Raw genomic sequence first — 22632 nt, 5'->3', positions numbered from 1 at the left:
TCGGATACCTACTCTTGCGACTTTATAATACTACAGCGCCGTCAAGGATATATATTGCCCTGCCGAGCCCAAAAGAAGAGGCCAGGGACGAAACCCAATGCCATGCATCCCATTTATGCCAGCCCTGACGGCATATCCACAAACCGAAATGGTCCTTAGTACTGTAATGTCCGGTTAGTTTTCTACTGGGAGGTAATTTTGGAGAACTGAGGCAAAAGAAGGCCAGGCCAATCTGGAGAAATGCGGGCTCGGGTACGAGGAGGTAACTCAATTTTGGGTGTGTTACTGGGCTGGTAGTCAGCTCCTCGTACGATTGGGGGCCGTTTATTTACTTTTTTTCTCTTGTCGCCCATGGTTTTCTCTCTCTTCCAGTCTTCGCCTGATATGGTTTAGAGCTAAGGAAAAGGGTCTGCTGGGGCAGCGAGTTGAACGCTCTGGGCCGGTTCTGGTGTGAATCGGGGCGGATTATCAATCAATTTGGAGCTGACTCGATTGGACGAACAAGGGAAGGGAAGAGGGAAAAAAAGGCCGCAAGTTGGGATCTGCGATACCCGCCCGCCCCAGAACCCGCTCTATCGCCGGGGTTCAGAGGTCAGCACAGTCCGAAAAGCGGAAAACAAAAAGAAGGACAGGTGCAAGGAGATTGGTTTCTTCAGCTTGTCATTGTCTGAGAATAACAGTAGGATCGTTCTCGTTCGCCGGTTTTCAATCAGTTGGGAATATTTTGGGATTAACATTCAGAGGAATTGCGACGTTTCTTTCAGGGGTAGGTAGGTAGGTCACCCACTAATCAATAGCTAAGCTTGAGTAAGAAACGGCAGAGAAACGCGGAAAGTCATGAAGCCGGCTGTTTGTATGACAGAGAATGCTTGCACTCACTCGTATTGCAACGTTTCCTGCACGTCCTTGTTGGCAGTGCTCCCGCTACCAAATCTGGTTCCTGGCTCGGGAGAGATTGTGAATCTGGCATGAACCCGCTCAAGCGCTAATTGATATCGGTTGCATGCCACTGAGAGCCTCGTCGGAAAGTCGAGTCAAATTTTGATATCTCCGATTCGCCTGGCGGCTAATTTGTCTGGCGCTTTTCTATCCCATACTTGCCCATCCTCAAAGCCGCACTATGCGGCAAAACCAAGCCGTGGCCATAGCCGGTGAGGTAACCATTTGCATTTGTGACTACACCTAAGTGGCTTTACTGCAGGAGTAGGGGGGGGGGGGGGTGAATAGACGAGGTTGGCAAACGAAAAATTATACCAAGCAAAAATTAGCAAACATCACCATCTTACCTTGGAACAAAAAAAAAAAAAAAAAAAGCCTCCTGTTAGCGTTCGTCGGTTAAGAATTGATTGACTGCTGAATGGTGGTGTGGAGTTGCTGCGAACGGCTTTTCCCCGTCCAGCTGATACTATGTCTAAATAGTTCAAGGGTGGCCGGTCTCTTATAATCGCCTAGCTTATTCTTTACCTTTTCCTCCATTCAATAAGGTGGTTTGGAAGGCTAAAGGGATAATTCCTATTGTGGTAAAAGCTTAGAGACGAGTTCGGGATGAGAAAAGTTGATGTACCAATTGGGTCGCTTAGATTCAACATTGCCATTTTGCCCAGTTGCCACCACCAGGGAATTTCCCGTCACTACGAACACCTACCAACTACGGAGTACGTACAGGTATAATCTCCTGCTTGTGGTACTGGCATCATGCTGGGTAACGGCGGCCTCGATTCGTCAGCCGGCCGGTCATCGGTGCTCCGTCGGCCGAGATTTCCTCTAAGCTCCTACTTCGTAATAAAGCCCTTGTGGGAAGCCGATTCCCTCGATGGTTCATACCATATATTGCGCACATAACCGAGCGAACCAGACCCGTAGCAATCCAGTTGCGACAGACCTCTCCCGGCGGTTCCGGCTGCAAGACTGGTGGGAACTTCCCGCTAGCTGCGTTCCACTTGTCAACTCCTTCCTTGCAAGCCGCCATTGTCTTTTTTCTTCTTTTCTTTTTCCTTGTCGGTTAAACGTAAGCAAATACCGGTAAAACTGAAAAAAAAATGTGGCGCTTGTTGCATCCAAAAGTGAATACTCGACGTGTGGCTGTTTGCCCAGGCCGCCGAGAAATGTGGCAGTGATCAGTGATGAATGTGGACGCGGCGCACGAGACCTTCGCGCTTTCGCTCCGTTTCGACTTTAAAAATAGCGGCGGACAGGGACATGCCTGGAATCTCTGCCGCGCACAAAAGACTAGACTAGTACGGAGCATTATTTACTTACAGTAGCATAGTACCTACTATACGGTCAAACGGCCAGTGGGAATTTGACGGATCGCTACTACATAATCAAGCAATCCGCTATCGTAGACTGGACGACACTAGTCACGGTTGACAGATTTGCCTAACGAAAGTTACTTCCCACAGCCGTGCTCCGTACAAAGTCTGTCTTAATATTAAGCTGGAGGAAGCTTCTAAACCTGGGCAGCAAAAAGTGGCGAGTCAACCTTGCCGGCCTTTTCCCTTTTTCTGGAGAAATGTTTTTTTTTTGTCGAGCCGCAAAGCAGTCCCATTCGGCAGCACATCGGCATTGAGGGCTTTTTCGATAGTGCAGGGAACCCCCAAAAGCTGTATACAAACTACAATAACGCAGGCGCCCGCCTGCGAAAACACGGCGCGGGGACCCCATTCAAACCCGACTCTGAAACAAGCCTGGCTTCCCCAGGTCAAGACCCAACACCCAACAGGCCTAAACCCTGGATAAGGCCTGCAAGGGCTAATCCACACGGCGCACAGGCACCATCGCTGGCAGGCAGGGGCGTCAGGATCTGCGAAGGACCACAAGACCGACGACCTCCATTCTCGCACACAGCCTCACTCCACCGAGGAGATCTAGGACATTTTCGACTGGTCCATCTGACCGGATTGTTTATGTCCGTGTATCGAGGCACGTCGTAAGATTCGAGAAGAGCTTCAGATCAGATGGGACTCGAGACAATGGATGGACCCTTGTCGCTCAGAAAAAGGATAAACATATCTGTGCTATGTAATATATCCGTCAGCAATGCAATATCCCATTCTGGACAAATCGCATCTTACGTAGATGAAGGCTATTGAAGCTACGTTCAAAGTTGTAGCTTTCCTCACCACGGTGAGCGAGACAACCAACCCACGCATCGCATGCCAAATCGGGCACTAGTCCAGGTAGCAAGTGAACAACAGACGATGATGACGCCGCACTACAACCACAAGATGGGCCGGGCAAGCTCTTTCGGACAAAGGGCTCCAGGTGGTAACCTTTAACCCAATGGTGGTAGGACGTAATAATGACAATACGTTGGAAACAAAAGTTTTGTCCCTCATATAGCTAGGTAGATACTGCGTACTATTGTACATACAGGAAGATGTAGGTGCCATGTGGCAGGATTAAAACTTTCAGTAGACATGGATACAACGGACTGGATGCCTTCTTGCCCGATTATGCTTCATCCAACACCAGATGACCAGCGAGCAGGGGGGGCTGGCACACACACTGTGCGTCCTCTATACGGATGAACCAGGGTCTGCAGGTAGACGATATTGACAAAAAACTGCAGCCTCTTTTCTTTCCTTTCTGCAGTTCGCTGCACCAGGCCGCGAAAGGCCTCTTGGCGGTGGGCGACGGAGAGCGCATTGTAAAGTAAATGTCATGATCCCGATGAGCTCCTGGCTGGTCTCGCAATTTGGTCATATCTTAATTACGGCTGTACTGCAAAGGAACACAAAAGAGGAACATTAAACATACATAGTCTGATCGCCCTGACCGCAAATCCTGGAGTTGGGTTGACAAATGATTGTCGTCAAGCCGGGAGCTTGGTTCGACGATCGCTGTAGGGCCGTTTTTGTCAAATCCACAACCCCGTTCGTTGTCAGCCCTGGGGGTAGGGAGCGTTTTTTGTTGACGTGCCACGCCTTAGCAGATTTGATTGTGTGAGCAAACGCAGACGCGAGCGCCCGTGGGTCTGGGACTGGTCTCGACCGCCGCTAGGAAACACAAAGCGAGGATCGGAGGCTGAGACTGACGACATGCACAGATGATGTGGTTGACAGACACTTGACGCAATGGGGAGGTTGTTGCGAAGGCCCTGTTCGTCGGTCGAAGGCCACATGCTGTTTTTTTCCTGTCTTTTCTTCTTTTCGCTCCTTCATTTCCTATAATTCCCCGAGTACTGGTAAACTAAAAAACCTAAACCCATCGGGCTAGGAATGGCCATTGGTAGACGGCCAAAGAAACCAATGTGCTGGTTGTGCTCGTCACATCGGGGCTGCACAATTGACATATTCTCCGTGTGAGAGGAACTCTAGATTGGATTTGACGTTGGCTGCGGCTTTTGTCAAGGGCGTGCAGCTACCTACATAGATACCACGCCGTATAGTAATGCTAATTAATCTTCTTTCAATTAACGAGTAATTTGGACAGAGGTATGGGTTGGAAAATGCGTCAGGAGGACAGCTATCTACACAAATTCCTTTGGATTTCAAATGACATCTACCTATTTTAGAGTTCAAATGCCTATTACTTGCTAGGTAGGTACGTTATTACTACTGTACTCGTTACTGTATGAGGCAGCCAGTATTAAATCCGAAGCTGATGAGCAATATTACCGTAAGTAGAATGTTACAAGCTGTATCCATGCATCTCTCTCATCTGGTTCGCCGATACTTTCCCCCAGCAAGGGCGGGCGCCACAACCAGCGTCTCGCCGGGCAGGTGGATCCCGTCATCTTCAGCAAAGCTGCAACGCTAGCCCAGGGACCCTGACAACTATAGCGCCCTTGTCGGCCTTTATTGTTGGCACGTTCAAGTGTGCTAGCGGTACTACTATACAGTAAATGTAGGCCAGGCCAGGCTCGGAGCAGGCATTCGCTACTGCACAGCACACTGCAGACACAAGGTCTAAGCAAAACTGCCAGTGAAAAAAAACCGCTGGTATTGGAAAGACCCTGCTCGTATCCACCACTGGACCCCGGGTCCCTTGCCATGGCCAAGCTTGCTCGCTGCAACTGCCAGTGGCTGGCAGACATTGCTTGTGTGCGATGCGACGCTGGGTTCCCACATTGCGCACTGTGGCAATGTTCCTGGCAACTTTTGCCTCTGAACCCTGCGGGACGGAATCCACTCACACTTGCTCTTTTCGACCTGTAAAGTATCTTTCGCTTGGTTCATACAGTACGGTACAGTATGTCAAGTATGGCTTTGCTGGGCCCCGGTCGTTTTCTCCAATCCAGGGAATGAACGGGTCTGATCCACAACAAGCTCCACGCGTGGGGTCAACATCAGTGCGAGCCAGTACCGTCAGTTAGACCCCTACCCTTGTGCGCGGACGGACCAGGCAGTTGCCCGTCGGCCTGCCTTTTCCTTACCTGCCTCGATGCCTGTCTGCCCTGCCTGCCCTGCCCTGCCCTGCCAAACCCCCAGGATGTCTGTGCTGCGCTTGTACCCTACAGTAGCATCTGCAGAGGTCCCTCCAACCGCCGTCCGCCATCCCAGAGTACTCTCAGCTAAGACTATTGGGTCAGTACCTCTCCCGTTTCTTTCTCGACCTACCCGACCTTGCGTACCTACCAACACTTGTAACTTGATCGACCAATTCACATCGCGGAGACGCGGGTTACATTTGTCGCTAGGTCTCGTTTTTATTTTATTTTATTCTCTTTCTTTCTTTCTAACCCTACTTTTGTTTATCGTCCCAACGCAGAGATCAAACTCGCCCCAATTCACACGAAGCTCTAATGCGGGGATAGCATGATACAGCTGACAACATCGACCTCGTCTCCTCTCTCTTCCCTCCTCTTCCCTGGCAGCAGAGCCGCCTCCCTCGATTTCTCCTCGTCTCGCAGCCTCCATTCTGTGTCGCCCATCGGAACTATCTCCCTGTGCTCCCCAAGGCTGTCTCTTGCTGTCTTGGTCAAGCGGCACGACAATAACCCCATATCGAGCTGCATCGAAACATCACTGCGGGGAAGGTCGAACCCTCTCACGGCATCACCATGACTGCTTCGATCGATACGTCCCCTTCAGCGGATTCCACCGTGGCAATGGCCGAAATAACATCGCCGTCTGCGACAGCCGCCGATGTCATTGCTGCTCCTGCACCGGCAAACAGCGAGGAACCTGGTACGCAATGGCTTTCCGCGCTGGTCGAAGTTGCTTTTGGGGATCCCTCCATGCATGGCCACGCAATTGGTGCGCATAGCCCTTTGATCCGACCTGCCCACTAACATTGCGAGAATGAATTATAGCAGCCTCGTCGATTACCGTCAACACCAAACAACCTGCCACTACAGTCTCTGCCAATTTCCCGCCTCCAAAGACGGATAAGCCTCGACCGCACGTTTGCACGACATGCTCCAGGTGCTTCGCCCGCCTCGAGCACCTTAAGCGCCATGAGCGTTCCCACACAAAGGAGAAGCCGTTTGAGTGCCCCGAATGTGCCCGATGCTTTGCGAGAAGAGACCTCCTACTGCGTCATCAGCAGAAACTCCACCAGACCACTACTCCCGCCTCGCGGCCCCGCAACCGCCGTGAAAGCGCCAGCGGCGTTGTCGCCCCCGGCAGCAGAGCCCGCAAAAACAGCATTGCCAGCAGCACCGTTTCGGGGGTGGGAGGCCCTGCTACCATGCGCCCAAGGGCCAACACTATTAGCCATGTCGACGGCGCGCACATGTCCATGATTGCAGCCGCCAACGCCAATGTTGCTAGGGGCCTACCCCCGAATCACCACAGCCGGCATCCGAGCCTGGTAGGCCTGCCCCACCATGCCATGGAACACACATACGCCGGTATGGCTTCTGCCATGGGGCAGCGCGGGATGGCACATGGTCTGCCGAAGCTGGATACACACGCCATGGCCGGATTCGATCCTTATGGCGGAGGCTTGCGGACGGCACCTCCCATTGCGGCCCCTGGATTCGGCGAGTTTGACTTTGAAAGCATTCAAATGTTCGGACAAGGGTCAACCATCAACCCAAATGCTCTTCACTACAACGACTCGCCACCGTCCATGGCCATGGACCCAATGTCTCCATTCACTCATGGTATACCTGACATGAGCGGACACCACCACCGCATGGATGACGCTGCGACAGAGTGGTTCGGCACATTCGACCACCAATTATCCTTCAGCAACGCAAACGAACACGCCGTGGATGGCTCATCCCCATCGGCCATCAGCACCACAAGCCAGAGCGGACTCAGTGACATAATGCTCGATGGCTCGAACCAGCACCCTGTTGTGACCTCGGTGGCTGCGACAACTTTCTATCAGCCGGCAATCATGGGTTCTGCCCAGATGACAAACCCATTTGGCTTGGAGCTCCATAACCCAGTGTTTGCAGACATGCTCACTGGCGCCGTTTCTCCTCAACCTCCGACATTACAGAAGAATGGGGCGGCCGAGCAATACTTTTCGACACCTCCCCCATCTCTCAACTCCTTGAGCCCGGCGCTCATGTCGAGCCTGGGCGCACAGAACATGAGTCACGCACTTAACTTTGGTGCTGGACCCGAGACTCCGTCCTCGATGAATGGTATTAAAAATAATCATGGAACCTCACCCGTCTCGACAATCACTGATTCCACCAGAAACGCCATCCTAGGTGCCTTGTCCTGTGGGGCTTCACAGCACTCGCTCCTCGGTGGAAGTCGGTATTCCTACGCATCGAGCAAAGCCCCATCGGCCGCAGACCCCGAGAAGCTACCGAGCACTCAAGATCTCCAATGCTACGTCGCCGCGTACATCCGCTACTTCCACCCGCATCTGCCTTTCCTCCACGTCCCGACGCTTTCATTCGAGGTTCCCAACACAGCCGGCGCCGCCGGCGGCAGCCGGTCCGCCCAAGGTCAATTCGGCGGCCCTGGGTGTTTGCTGATGTCGATGGCGGCGATCGGGGCGCTCTACGAGATGGAACACGCACAGTCGGCGAATCTGTTTGAAATGGCTAAGAAGATGATACAGTTATACCTTGATGAGAGGAGGAAGGCTACGGTTCGAAAGGCGGACTTCAGAAGGCTGCTGCCTGAAGCGAATAATCAGTCGGCGGACTCGACTGTAGAAACCCCGGTGTGGCTCGTGCAGGCCATGCTAATCAATGTGATTTACGGCTTCAACTGTGGTGACAAGCGGTCAGGCAACATTGCTTCCACTCACGTTGCCGCGCTGGTCAGCCTTGCTCAAGGTGCTGAGCTTCCCAGGCCTATCCGGGTGGAGCCAAGGAATAATGACACGAGAATGGAAGGTATTGAGGATGAGAGCGGGAAGACAGAAGACTTCGTGGAGTGGCTTACGTGGAAGTCGATGGAGGAAAAGAAGAGGACACTGTATGTGATATTCATTCTGTCAAGCATGCTGGTGAATGCATACAACCACACGCCGGCCTTGACCAATTCGGAGGTGCTACTTGACCTCCCATGTGACGAGGAGTTTTTCGCTGCCGAGACCGCAGCGGCTTTCAACGCAAAGGGTGGAGTCGCGGCGGCCAACCATAATCGGATGAGGTTTCATGATGCTCTGGGAGAACTTTTGCAGGCAAAGGCAAGGCAGCAGCACCAACAACAACAACAGCAGCCAGCCAGCGAGGGCTGTCACAGGCCGTTCGGGTCTACGCTCAACCCTGGCGAGCTTCCCCAGAGCCAATTGAAGCCTAGCACATTTGGTTGCCTAATTCTCATTGATGCACTACATAACTACATTTGGGAGACCCGCCAACGCCACCACAACAAGGTGTGGACGAACGAGGATACGGAAAAGATGCACAGGCACATCGAGCCCGCGCTGAGGGCGTGGCAAGCCGCCTGGGCTAGCAATCCCCAACACAGCCTCGAGAGGCCCAATCCGTATGGGGCTGGCCCGTTATCCGCAGATGCCATTCCACTCCTGGACCTTGCTTACGTGCGTCTGTTTGTCAACATGTCGAGGACCAAGGAGAAGTTTTGGGAGCGCGACTGGGAGGGCCTCGCCAAAGAGCTCTCTCGAGGAAGTGAAATCATACAACATGCTGAACACTCACCTAGATCAAACTCTGAGTCTGCTGTCACGGATCAATCTGATGTCTCGGGTGGCAATGCTGGCTTCATTGATTCGCCGCCAACGCAGAGCTCATCTCCAGACTTTGCTGCTGGCGCTCAGTTCTCATCAGCTGGCAATACCAAGATTCCCGTGCAAGGTCAGCAAGGCCTACAGCAGGCAACCTCGAGGCGGGAGAAACATTTACGCAAGGCTGCCTTTTACGCGGCAGACTCGCTCTCCATGTCGGACAAGTTAGGGGTCACATTTGCCGACTTTACAAGTCGAGAGCTGCCGCTCCAGTCGGCAATGTGTGCGCTAGATTGCTCCCAAGTGTTGGCTGAGTGGGTAGCTACATTACAGGATCGCGTTGGTCGCTACCTCGGCATCCTGGGCCAGGAGGACGTCGATCTTGGCCAGGTTCCAGCCATAATGCTACTAGAGGACGAAGACGTCAAGCTCCTGGGCAAAATACAAGACGTTCTAAACGGGGCCGAGATCAAGATGAACCTGGAGGCAGCTGGCGGCAAGCCTGACCCTGGTTTCATGCTGCGAATGGGCGAGCAGGTCGGTTACGCGGCCAAGATCCTGCATGTCACCGCCTTCATGCTTAGCAAAGGCGGCGCGTGGCCCATCACTCACCTCATGGCCAACTGCCTCGACCAGCACGCCAACCACATGCGTGCCCGGGCGGAGAGGTCCATTATAGCCTGCGATTAGGCTTGCAGCCCAGACATCTATCTGACTTGAAACACTTGATGCTCAACCCTGCGGGTTTCTTTGGATATTTATCTTTTTTGCCTTCGCTCCCCGAACTGCATTCTTCTGTTGCAAATATTTGTTTGCACGCTCTTATCAGCGTCAGTCAGCCGAAGCTGCAGCATGTTCCCTATTTCTGCTGATTGTTCTAAATGCCTCGCTCGCTTGTCACGAACCGCGACCGCTTTTTTTCTTTCCTTTAATGAGTTCAACGATACCCAGAGTTATTGACGATTCCTGGCGGCCTCTCCGAGTTACTCGTTCCTCGAGTTTTTTTTTTTTGTCCTTTTTTTCTTCTCCAAAATCTCCTTTTCATCGATCTATTGATCCCTGACCCCCTGTGGCTTACTTCAATGTACAAAAACCACATTTTTACTGGAAGTTTTTACGCAGACTACGACACGAATTTTCCTCGCGGCGTTTCTTATTTTGCGAGTATTTGCTCTTCGCTCCAAATCGAGCTTCAACTTTCAAGTCATATTATCAGTGGGTTTGTATGCCCATGAGATATGGTATGGTTTGTTCTTTCCTCCGGTGGTCTTGGTTAAAACAAAACTTACAATGTTATCAGGGCCGGCGTTTATGATTCAAGTTATGGGCGGAAAACTCCTGAGTTCAAAGGCCTAATTTCTCTTCTCTTCTTTTCCTTTTTATATGGAACAATGTTTCTTTCCTATTATTTCTCTAACGACCGTCTTCCTAGGAAGATCAGAATGTCGGCTTAGCTTTTATGTTGAGGATACATGTTGGATAATGTCCTTAAATAAATGAGACCTTGATACTTTATATATTGAGCTATACATATATGATCTGAGTAGGCGTGTATTTCTGCAGTAGATGATCGCACCATCGACGGCTGTAAAACCATCTACGCAGACCCGGCAAAAATGAGGCAATTGAGTTTGGCGGTTCTAACGGTGATATGCGTGTTCTTTTAAACTTCCTTCCCTGGCTCCTTGGGTCGTCCGCGTCACACAGTGGGTGAACAGCGGATGGGAACTATGCCAACGCCACGGCGTTTTGGTGCCGGGTACGTATACCGCTCGTTGAGCGAACCGGTTTCAATGCGATCAAGGGATTGCAGGCGCGTTGGTAGGGGACATTGCCTAGGTAGGTACAAGAGTATTTTCGTGGTTGGATAACACATGAATTCAAATTTAGCCTACCTACCCATGCAACTGGTTCGTTCGCTTCCATGGCTCCGCTTCTTTGTTTATCACTTTCTGCAAAGGGAAGCTGGAGAGAACTGCCAAGACTCATAGTCGCAATCCAATCTTTTGCTGTTCGTGTTTTTTTGGCTGCACTTGTCCTTTCCCCCGCTCCAGGGCCCCATGTCTGGGAAGGAAAAGGTCCTTCTCTCCAACAGTTTACTAGGAATTGAAGTTTTTCCCCCGCTCCGGATTGGAGAATGCAATTGTCTTGGCAGAATTGAGGAGCGGGACGGACTGTGGTCTGGTTCGGGGAAAACCGAAGGTGCTTTTTTACCACCTGCCTTGAAGGGCGAAAGCTGAGCGGGCGGTGCTTGGGGACAAGAAAACCAACCCAATGCGCTAGAAGGACAAGACCGAAAATTCGCCTCCACACCTTGTGCTGTAGGTACAGTCGTCTTGACGCCTCCCGTTCATCAGCCGACGAAAACTTCTGGAAGAAGACGAAAAGAAGAAGCAATGCACAGTTCAATTGGGCGGGAGGCAGAAGGGAAGCTTGCCAACTTTGCTTGGGCTGCTTGGCTTTCTGCAGGGCACAGAGTCTATATGCAATTCCTGCCGGCGGCCGGCTTGGATGCAGCCAGCAGCCATTCTCCGCAGTGTCATACCACCCCCGGGGCCCCGCCATCGAATAGGGAATGAGTGATAAGTTGGATGGTGTGGGCTTTTTTTTGCTTTCTCCTTTGGATCCCGGCAACCGGGCGATGATGGTGCGATCCGCCCTGCTATCGCGCGTCCTGCCTTGCGCAATCAATATCCTTTCCTCGGGAGGCAGGGGTTTGTTGTTCTTCACCGGGGGGCAAAAAGAAAGGTAGAGTGCCTAGATATTCCGCATAAATTGGCACCGGGGCCGCATTCTCTCGGGCCTTTTCATGTCTCTTCTTTTTCTCCCTTCACCGCGACCGCCAGGCCCAAGACCGTCCTGCCCTCTTTGTCGAGTCCTTCCCTTGAGGCGCCATTCACTTGCGTGCTTCCATAGATACCTTTGCTGTGTCTATCTATAATATTCATTCTTTGCTTATTTCCTGGGAGCCAAGACAACACCGTCAAAAAAAAATGAAGACTTCGGCCCTTCTCGCCACGGCGCTCCTTGCGCTCGGTGGCTTTGCCAACGACCCGCTGACGGAGGACAAGGTCGAGGCGGACATCACCACCAAGGAGCTGCAGAACAACCTGTGGCACCTGAACAAGATTGCGCGCGACAATGGTGGAAACCGTGCTTTTGGTCTGCCGGGTTACGCCGCCTCCAGCGACTACGTCATGGAGCGCGCGCAGACTCGGTTCTACAAGCAGATGGACACTTACAAGCAGGTGAGAGATTCTTTGGCTTTCCGACAAACAAACCATTATGAACAGGGCCTCTAAACAGACAAACAACCAAAAAAAACAGTACTTCAACCACACTTTCGAGCAGACCCGCGAGATCAAGCTGACGGGCCCTGACGGCGCCGACGTCTACGTCCTGACCCTGCTCTACAACCACCCCACCCCGGCCGGCGGCATCACCGCCGAGCTGATTGACACCCCCGTCAACGATGCCACCGGCTCGGGCTGCCTCGAGTCCGACTGGACCGGTATCGACGCCACCGGCAAGATCGCCCTCGTGAAGCGCGGAACCTGCGCCATCTCGGACAAGCTCAAGCTCGCCAAGGCCCACGGTGCCCTCGCCGTTGTGCTTTACAACCAGAGCCCCGGCACTCCTGTGTCGTCGGCTACTCTCGGGTTAGTTTTTTTTCCGGTGTTTTGGTTCACTTGTGAGAAACTTGCTTTGGGATCCGGTTTGCTAACAGGGTATTGATTGACACTAAACAGTGCTGAGAACATCGGCCTGCTGGTGCCGGTTGCCACCACGAGCTTGGAGGTTGGAACTGAGTGGAAGTCGCGTCTCGCTGCTGGCGAGTCCCTGACCGTCACTGTTCTTGTCGACTCCATCTTCGAGATCCGCGAGACGTGGAACATCATCTCGGAGACCAAGGAGGGAGTATGTACCAACTCCCCTTACGCAAAGTCCCTGGGCGCTTTTGTTTAGCATCCGTACTAACTTTTGTTACCTCTTTTTCCAGGACCCCAACAGTGTCGTCGTTCTCGGTGCCCATCTCGACTCGGTCCAGGCCGGCCCGGGTGTCAACGACGACGGCTCCGGAACCACGGCTCTGCTCGAGATCATGGGTTCGGTCAAGAAGTACAGCGGCTTCAAGAACAAGCTCCGTTTCATCTGGTGGGGTGCTGAGGAGGCCGGTCTGGTCGGTTCCAACTTTTACACTTCCCCTGGCCAGATGAGCGAGGAGGAGGCCGACAAGATCCGCTTCTACGCCAACTTTGACATGATCGGCTCCCCCTTCCCCGAGTTCGTCGTCTACCAGGACCCCGACTTCCTCGAGGGCAGCGCCGTGGGCTCGCAGTACCTGGCCGACTACCTGACCGCCAACGGCAAGCCCGCCACCTTTGAGTCCTTCGCCACCAACAGCGACTACTACGGCTTCCTGCAGCGCGGCATCGCCGCCACCGGCATCTTCACCGGAGCCGGCGCCCCCACCGACCCCTGCTACCACCTGGCCTGCGACAACCTCGAGAACATCAACTGGGACGCCCTGACCGTCAACGCAAAGGCCGCCGGTCGCCTGGCCGCCCGCCTGGCCCTCAGCCTCGACGGCGTTCCTCCCCGCAAGAAGTCCAGCCCCGCCAAGAGGGACGCCAGGGCCATCAGGAGGGAGTTCCAGCGCTGGGCCGCCGTCGAGGAGCACTCCTCGCACGCCAAGTCTTGCTCGCACAAGTCGGACAACAGGATTTAAAAAAGGTTTTCTTTTGTGTCGTTTTGCGAGCGTGTTATGGGCTGAGTGCGGGTTTGCATTGCGGGGTGGGCGTTGTGTGTATAAAGAATGAGTGGGCGTGCATGTAGAGGCGATGAGATTAATGATGATGATGACCGTTGGAAGCTGATGTTTTGCATGTGCTCAGCAGTTCAGTTCAATCACGTGGCTCGCGAGAAGTATTTATCCTGCTAACTTTGAGGCGATGTTGCAAATAATTACGTGTGAGGATTCCTGCGCCTTGTATATTATATATTCGTCGGTTTGTAGCATGCACAACTTCCACAACAAATCAATACCGTGGATGTTTATCCAACTTGATCATGCGCGCTTCCCTCCTTTCTTCTCCCCTCACCTCTTCACTTTCCACTTTACCTGCTCATTTCTTCATCTGTCGATTTATATACTTAGTTTTATACAGTGTTTTCTTGCCGTATACTTATTACGTATCTATGTACGTTTTTAATGTACATGTACGTGTTTAGACTTAGAAACTGATACTGTAAGAAACTCTTTATTTCCACTTCCAACCGGGGTATAATGCCATCGTCTCTCACCAAAGCTGCAGTTTTACAACAAGTAAAAACTACACATAGCCTACGTCCTGCAAAGCGACACTACCTTCTCCGCAGACACAAGCCCATGCTAAAAAGCGGCTGACAAAAGCACACCCACCGCCACACTCAAACCACCATCGCAGCCGCGCCCCCAAGCACCACCGCGGCGCCGAGAACAACGGCGACAGGCTGCGTTGGCCGCGGGGCACCACGTCCCGATGACGGCGACGTCGTAGACAAAGCGCCGGTGTTTCTTCTTGGCGACGTGCCCAGAGTATTTGTGACGGTGACCGCCGCGGTGGTGACCCTAGGCGCGGTGGGGAACTGCGTGACGTAGGAGATTGGACTGATGGTCACGGTACTGCCGCCGGGGTGGACAGAAGCGTAGATACCGCCCGTGACGCCATAACTTCCCGTGCATTTTGCAAAAGTTGCTTCCGAGGTGGATGTGCAGTCGCCGCTAAAGAAGCTGTGGTTTGGAGGAGTGCCGGTCCCGTCAGTCAGTTATAGTATCGGGAAGAACAAATAGGGGTTCCGTTCAGCTTACTAGCCCAACGTGGTCCCTGTCCAGGTCATTGTCTCATTAACCGTCGCGTAGGCCCCGGAACCACCACTTGTGAGCGCTATTTCAAGCTTCGTTGCCCCCTCGCCCGAGTACTCCAGATCTATGTCGGCCCACCATCTGAAAACCTCAAAGTCGATGTCGTCGAGTCCGTAAAAGAAGATGTTGCCGGGGTAGCTTCTCAACCTCCAGCTGGTACTGCCCTTAGTTAGCCAGTCGACCGTGGCGTTAACCTGATCGGGGAAGTGAATGTCGGGGATGCGCTCCGGAAGCCATATTTTCGTCACGTTAGGGATTGCCGTCGGCACGACTACCTCGGCGATGGTGTTGGTGGGGCCCAGAACAATGGGAATTTGTGAGTTTGGGAGCATGTTCTCCTTTGTTTATTGTTTGTAGTTTTTTTTCTAACAGCAGGATCAATCACTTCACAGTAAGCCGAGATAGGTTCGGACCAAAATTCTTCAAAGGGCTTTTAGTTTTCCTTATAATGTTGCTAAAGAACCAAAGAAAATGGCCTTCATCACCATATATACACCCTGTCACCAAACAGCTGAGCCTCCCCCATGCAGTGTCAATTTTGCCCAACCCTCTTAAGTGATGCCAGGTAGACAAAGGGCCCCACATCGAACGGCCCATAGGTAAGCACTAGAGACGAGGCAGAGTTGATTGGGTTGTCTGGGCGCAGTGCATACAAGGGTGCCGGATAAGGAATACGTAGTGAGGGAAGTGAGCCTTACCTATCGGTATCTGTGTTTGGATGCAAAGTTTCTTGGCCTCCTGTCAATGAACTCAGCAGATCAAATTCGGGGCTAAGCTGAGCTGAACAGGAATTTTCGGTGTGGATTCAAATCATGGGAAATGCGTGGAATTAAATTTACTTGGGAAAAGAGTCCTTGTTTGAACAAATTGGACATCTTGGATGGATACCTGTGTATGTACCGCGCCCACTCCGCTCTGCTGATGCAATCCGAGATATCGGCAAGGTCACGATTAGGGTGTTATATTTCGTACATGTTGCTGAAACGTGACTACCGCTGGATGCTTCCTATTGGCATAATTGATACGAAAGGCACAACTTGTCAACGTATTGGGGGCTCCCGGGGCAGTTTACGATCCACAATATCAGCCCTGCAAAAAAGGAATAGGAAAGCTAAGTCACAGCCGTCCAATGGCAAAATATTATTAATCTCAGCGTTGGTATCAGAGATTACCCATTGGAGTAAGAGTGACTAAAAACAAAAAAAAATAAAAAATAAACAGGGAAACAGGTAAGAGAATGGATAGGAGAATAGGTAAAAAGAGCAAATAGGAGGACAAATAGGTAAAAGAAACAGGTAAAAGGACAGTTACAAGGATGGGTAAAAGGATAAATAGGAGAATAGGCAAAAGACTAGGTAGGAGAATAGGTAGGAAGATAAATAGGAGGATATAATATAGGCGTAAAATAAAATAGCAAATAATAAGATAGCAATTTATGATGTCGCGGTAAAAGGATTAAATTTATAATCCCACCTAGGTACGCAAACGGGGTCTTACTTGAGGGGGCTGGATGGCCAATAAATTGGTAGTTATTTAATCCAATATACCCCCTTGGCTAGTATACCGGAAGGAAGCCCAAAACGTAACTGTAGATGCAAAGTTGTGGCGTTTGGCCGGAAATGAATTGTGATCTTTCTCCCCCGCTATGATACATATGCCACACCGGTCCAGAAACTGTGGCCTCAGACGTGGGTTTATCTGTCAGTAACCTTCGGTAAAGGTTTAATGTTATTTTACTACCTGCGATCATGGCTTGCGGGCTTGCATCTGGACTGATAAAGAGGCCGCATTGATAACATGAGATTTTGTATTTATAATGACCCCGCAAACGAGTTTGTATTAGCATCAGCGGAATCTCGGGCTCGGACTGGGGATTTGGTTTTGACGATCTGGGTGGGTGATATTGAAGTAAGAAAATGGTGAGGAGCATAAAAAGCAGGGTGGATTTGGGCGCCCTGGACAAATATAGCCCCAAAATACCAAAAACGAAGGGGAAACGTTCCTACAAATAATGTTTTTGTTATTGCGTACCTGCGCGAGGGGTCCAAACCTAAAAAAAGAAAGTGGAGAACACTAATAGGAAAATAAAAAGGGAAATAGGAAGGGAAATAAAAAAAGGAAGTAGAAGGGGAATAGAAAGGAAAATAGGGAGGAGAACAGGAAGGGAGGAGAAAAGGCCAGAGGTATTTACATATCCCTTAGCTATTGAAAGCTACCTAGTTACCTAGTTTCGTGATATGCTAATAGCCTGCAAGGTCTGTCTCTGAGGTCAGACCGTCATTCTAGAGTTCCAGACGAGAAAAATCGATGTGCTCCCACGACGTCTTATCGCCAAAATTCTGCCAGAAAGAAAGACGCTGGGCGCCGTAGCGGAGTGTGGCAAGTCCAAGGCACTAGCAGGATAGGTAGATAAGAAAAAATGTGAGCAGGAGCAGCTTATGTGTATACCCTGCCCTCAAGGCGTCGCGATCTCGGAAAGCGTGAGCGGAGCGGAAGTAGCGTGGTAAGTACCTAGATACCTACCTACCTTGCACCTGCCTACCTGCCTACCTACCTACGTTAGCCGTCTAGGTACCTACCATAATATACCCTAGGCCCTAAATGGTAGGTAGGTAGTTATCGCAAAGACTCGCTCCTTCCAAATAGTTTTATTCCACGTGCGTATGTTGACGTCAAAGCTTCGCCCAGTCGAACCTCGTTTTCGACAGGTTAGGCCGACCAATGAGAGGTCGAGAAACTCCGCATTTGAACATAGATATAAAAGAAAGGCTACGCTGTTAGTGCCTAGGCTCGCTTCACTCACTACGAAGTCCTTAGCTCCAGTGTATTATATTCTTCGAGGCTTTCAGTGACTGAACAGCTTACAAAACAGCTTGTATAAATAAACTCAGTAGGAGGAGTGGATCCACCTCACTATACTCCCCTTAAAAATATCCAATCTCGCAGTGACCAAGAATCACAATCTCTTCTCAGCTGAGCTAGGTTTGTTTTGCCATTAAAAGCCTGCTCAGATCATTGCTCGAGTAAGATACACAGCGAAGGGCAAGTTTGGAGGAGTGGCGGTTTTGGATTCGGTAAACTGACTACCCACTCTATGGCATCGAGAAGTCAATGATCCGCAGAGAATAGGACCACAACATCACATTCAGCACCTAGCTCTACCGTTAATCAAGGGCACGGACAAGAGAAACAGGCAAGAACGACGATCCAAACATCATTAAAATAAGATAATCCCTTATGTATCGGGGTCTTCACCCCAGAAGTCCATTCATATATAAAGAACGCGGCTACCAAAATCACAACTTCTTTTGCATTGTTTCTAATCAGATCGTATACCGAAAAAACGACGCCGAATCGCCCTTATGCTTTTCCTGGAGCCTCTCCTCCTCGGTGTACTCAGATGGGGGCTTGAAGGTCCTGTCGCGGCGGGCGTTTTCCCTGCGGAGGTAGATGTGCATGAAGATCGAGAGGATCAGGGACATGGCGTGAAGGCCAAGCAGGGCGCTGTGGCCAGAAATGTAGCGAGGAGCGTCCTTCTTCAGGTAGAGGAAGGCCGAGACGGTGCCGCCGAGGTTGCCGAAGCCGACGTGCATGGCGATACCGACACCACGCTTGAGCGAGCCGCCGATGTTGTTTCCGTTCCATGCGACACCCTGGGGCACGTTGGGGTAGATACCCGAAGCCAGGAAGAAGCAGCCGGCGTACTTGACGGCGTTGGAGTTGCTGACGATGAGCATCACTAGACCAGCCATACTGCAGGGTGAGAAATGCATTAGTTGGTGAAACTTGATTTTTGCATGGAATAATCCCCAGCGAAGGAGGGACCAAGGGCCAAAAACTTACGCCATCATCTCAAAGAAGATCATGAACAGACCACGCTGTCCCAAGCGGTCTGCCAACCAACCGGCTGAAATACAAAAGAAACAGGCGACAATGTAGGGCGGCACAGTCATCAGCTGAGCCAGCTTGGGGTCGGTGTAGCCGAGGCCGCTGACGATGGTTGGCAGGAACAGCGAGTATGAGTACAAGCCGGTGTAGATGCCGTTGGTGATAAGCATGTGGACCCAGATCTTCCAGTCCTTGAGGGCGTCCCAGAAGTAGCGCATATCCCACTCATCGGCCAGAGAAGAGCGGTCGAGCTTGAGACGGTTCACGACCTCGGCCTTCTCGACAGGAGACAAGAACTTGGCCGTGTCAGGGTAGTCGTACATGGCCTTGTATGCGATCAAAGCTGCGAGGTAAAGAGGGTATCGTCAGCCAAATGTCGATTTAGGAGAGATCACGTGTTCGTTGTTTCCAAGCGGACGCGCCAAGTGACTGGATATATACGATGCTAACTTACCAACAACGAGCGTCAAAAGACCCTCAAGAATGAAGATCCACTGCCAGCCAGAGAGGTTGCCAACACCACGCATTTCAAGGATACCACGGGCCAAGAGACCACCGAAAGCACCAGCAGCAGTTGCAGCGGAGAAGAAGATGGCCATGCGAAAACCACACTCGTGACGGCGGTACCACATGGTAATGCTGCAGTCATGTCTGAAGTCAGTACAGTATACCTTATGTGTTGTTGTGCGGCCGGGACCAAAATAAACGGCATTCTCTCTCAATGTCCTGGGTCGAGACTTACTAGTATGTGATGCCAGGGAACAGACCACCCTCAGCAATTCCCAGAGCGGCACGGCACACCATCAAGCCAGCATAGCTGTGAACAATGCCCATGAGTGTTGTGCAGACAGCCCAAACAACCATGATTGATGGGATCCAGATCGACGGCCTCCACTTCTTCATGGCCATGTTGGAGGGCACCTCAGCGGCGACATAGAAGGGAAAGAAGATGGCCAATGCATCATTGTACTGGAGGTTAGAGAGGCCGATATCCTTCTCAAGCGTTTCGAGACGAGCGTTTCCAATATTGGTACGGTCGAGGAAAGAGAGCAGATACAGGCAGGCCAAGAAGGGAATCAGGTGCCAATCGATGCGGCGGACCAGCTTCTTGGTGGCAGCGGCGTCAAAACCGGGGCTTTCCAGGTCATCATTGCTGTAGTCAACCTGGCCGTCGTGGGGCTTCTCAACAGAGCCTTCCTTCTCGGCGGCGTGCACGCTTGGGCTGGAGCTGGGAACGGGCTTGGTGTCCCTGGACTCTTGGTCCGAATGCTCGATGGCGTTGCCCATATCGGCGGGTGTTTTGTTCAAACCGATGGATGCGTGACAATGCGTAACGTGACGTGACGTGACCTCTTTGGAGATGGGACGAGACGAAAAAAAAAGGGCTTAATCAAATACAACAAAGAGCGACCACGGTCCCCCGCTTGCTGCCTCGCCTAGAAGCAGCGTCTGCAGTCCCAAAGTGATACAGATGTGAAGGGTGTAAGCGAAGAAAAAGGCGAGCACAAAGCCGTTCGTCGACAAGTAAAACAAAGGATAGCCCGAGCCACAGAGAAAAACAGATCGGGATCTGGGGTGGGGGAAAGAAAAAGGAAGACGGACGGATTAAAAACCAGCCCTGTGGGGGATAAGGGGGATGTTGCCGTGATATAAAAAAGAAACTTTGGCAGGCCTAGAATGAGTGAGACGGGAGTGCCAAAAAGGGACTGACGGGGTGGCTCACCTTTTAGAGAGTGGAAACTTTGCTTCCCCTGCCCTGCATCTCTCTCTCGCTCGCCCACAAGTCAATTTAACCATCAGCCTAGGTACCTAGACTAACGCAGGGCCACATAACAGCACAATAAGCAAAATTGCATTGTGCAACCGAGCTACTTCGCAAATGACCTTTGGGTACCTGGCCGGCCTGCCTGGGCCTGAGGGGCGCAGGGTCTGACTGAGGGTACCTCCGTATGAGACCCCACCCTGGTTGCTCACCCACACTGTCGCGCTCAACCTATCATGCCTGCCTACCTACCTACTATGGTACATACCCCCCCCCCCCCCGGCTTTCGAACACTTGCTCACGACCGTCGATGGACGAAGGGAAGCTAAAGCAGGTTGGTTGTGTGGCCGTGTCCCCACTGGACTGGGGTCGGTCTGGGGAAGAATACGTAGTACTCCGTAAGAGAGAGGAAGTGGGTACCGGTGCGCGCACGCCCACCACAAAAATACGTAGGTCTACAGAACCTTCCTGGTGCTGTGGGATTGGAGGAAAGGACCCCTTTTTTTCGGCCGCTGCTTTTGTTGGCGTTGGCGTCAATAACATTAGACGAAAACGGAATTGCCCGCGTCAGGGCTGCTCTGTTTCGTGCGGCTAGAAAAAAATTGACCGGGCTGTGCATTGACACAAATATTCACTGGTATTTTGACATGGCGTTAAGGGACTGAAAGGTATCAAGCCCACCTGAGAATTTGGACCCGTGAGATGACCATCAAAACTGGATAGGGAAACACATGAGGTTGCACCGTTAGTTCCTTCTCGGAGGCCAAGACGACAGAGGGAACAACAGTACATGTACATAAAAGCGTATTGCCACACGGCCCATAGACGACTCGATCAAATCAATGACGGTGGATAAAGTTATCCAGGATACATTTCCGTCAAATATTGCAGATGAATCGCCAGCTACATGTACAAAGTAAGCATGTGCGGCGCGTGTGAGTGGTCCTCCCCAACAGACCCCCGATTCGCACTCCGTAAGCCAAGGAGAACCCAGGAGGGTGAAAATGGAGGGGGCAATCTTTTGGACGGGCAACCTATTAGAAATTCGATAAAAAATCCCGATAATATCTGCATGGGTTTTGTTTGACTCTAAGATTGCGGCTGGCCAAGGATATGCAAAAACTCGTTGGTTCGTTCTTTTTCATGGAGGGGTGGGGGGTGGGGGGGGGGGGGGGGTGAGTGTGGTTGCGTGCCTGCCTGTTCAGTTTGGTGGTACTGGATTGCATTCGCTGGGTTACAGGCACGCCAAGGCTAAATTCTTCTCGGCCCTTCTGTCCGGCCGCCGATACAAGGTGCAAATTTAATGCCTGCTATCGTTACTGCTAGAAGGCGGGGTAGGAGGAAAAGAAACTCGTGTTTTTCACGATTGGACTTTTAGGCTTTTACGCTTTTACAGAGTAATGTAGATCAACGTTTGTTTGTCTGAGGAGTTGGGGGCGGTAAGACCCAGCTAACGCTAAAGACGCAAAGGTCCCTTGCGTCGCATTTGCCTTGGAATGTCGTTTGGTGATATTTACCACTGCGGATTTTCCTTGGGGATTGTCAGCGAGTGCTTGTCCCGTAGAAGCTCATCCTCAAGACTTGTTGCCAATTCCAGTGCCCAGCTTGCCCAGTTGCTTGTCCAGATCTTTCCCGCCCCGCCAGTCGAAAGAAACCATCGATGAACAAATTTGGCGAGCACCAACCAACAACCGAGGCACCCCTGGCACCCACAACGTCGCATTGGCGCCGCCTATCAACCCCTCAATCCCTCTGAGCCATGATTTACCTCCCTCTTCAGCCTACCTCACCGACCATTTGCTGATAGTATGCGACAAGAATTGCGACATGGCCTGGTAAGGAGAAAGAGGGCCGGCCAAGTCCACTTCACTTTCAATACCACCCGCGTGCCCGGCCGATTGCGCCACAAAATACGACTGACGCTATGGGCTAGCTTCCGGCAAACAGGGGACTCCGAATAATGCAACCAAAGTCGGGTAGTAGCCAGATTTTCCCCCAAAAATACGTACAGTAGTAGGTAGGTAGCAAT

General features: G+C 51.7%; 5 protein-coding genes across 5 annotated transcripts; 2 read left to right on the top strand and 3 right to left on the bottom strand.

The window, feature by feature from the left end:
- Window positions 1-5321: 5321 nt before the first annotated feature.
- MGG_17574 (uncharacterized protein) lies at window positions 5322-5875 on the bottom strand (the record flags this gene model as incomplete). The annotated part of the gene is made up of 2 exons (XM_003719179.1): window positions 5322-5515; window positions 5767-5875. 2 exons carry the CDS (start codon window positions 5873-5875, stop codon window positions 5322-5324), a joined length of 303 nt encoding a protein of 100 aa, XP_003719227.1.
- A 129-nt stretch (window positions 5876-6004) lies between these two features.
- Window positions 6005-9738, top strand: MGG_08757 (DNA binding regulatory protein AmdX; the record flags this gene model as incomplete). Its single annotated transcript, XM_003719178.1, has 2 exons — window positions 6005-6131; window positions 6257-9738. The coding sequence occupies 2 exons, from the start codon at window positions 6005-6007 to the stop codon at window positions 9736-9738; spliced, it is 3609 nt and encodes a 1202-aa protein (XP_003719226.1).
- A 1906-nt stretch (window positions 9739-11644) lies between these two features.
- MGG_08758 (aminopeptidase Y) lies at window positions 11645-14152 on the top strand. The gene is made up of 4 exons (XM_003719177.1): window positions 11645-12296; window positions 12376-12707; window positions 12798-12966; window positions 13049-14152. Exons 1-4 carry the CDS (start codon window positions 12042-12044, stop codon window positions 13775-13777), a joined length of 1485 nt encoding a protein of 494 aa, XP_003719225.1. The 5' UTR covers window positions 11645-12041; the 3' UTR covers window positions 13778-14152.
- MGG_08759 (uncharacterized protein) lies at window positions 14131-15441 on the bottom strand. The gene is made up of 2 exons (XM_003719176.1): window positions 14900-15441; window positions 14131-14821 (listed from the first exon to the last, which is right to left on the bottom strand). Exons 1-2 carry the CDS (start codon window positions 15283-15285, stop codon window positions 14479-14481), a joined length of 729 nt encoding a protein of 242 aa, XP_003719224.1. The 5' UTR covers window positions 15286-15441; the 3' UTR covers window positions 14131-14478.
- A 2561-nt stretch (window positions 15442-18002) lies between these two features.
- MGG_08760 (high-affinity nicotinic acid transporter) lies at window positions 18003-20710 on the bottom strand. The gene is made up of 4 exons (XM_003719175.1): window positions 19584-20710; window positions 19296-19480; window positions 18797-19184; window positions 18003-18706 (listed from the first exon to the last, which is right to left on the bottom strand). Exons 1-4 carry the CDS (start codon window positions 20126-20128, stop codon window positions 18277-18279), a joined length of 1548 nt encoding a protein of 515 aa, XP_003719223.1. The 5' UTR covers window positions 20129-20710; the 3' UTR covers window positions 18003-18276.
- Between the last annotated feature and the right edge of the window lie 1922 nt (window positions 20711-22632).

This window comes from Pyricularia oryzae, chromosome 6 (genome assembly GCF_000002495.2).
Source record: "Pyricularia oryzae 70-15 chromosome 6, whole genome shotgun sequence".
Taxonomy (NCBI): Eukaryota; Fungi; Ascomycota; class Sordariomycetes; order Magnaporthales; family Pyriculariaceae; genus Pyricularia; species Pyricularia oryzae.
This window is presented reverse-complemented; position numbering and strand designations above follow the sequence as displayed.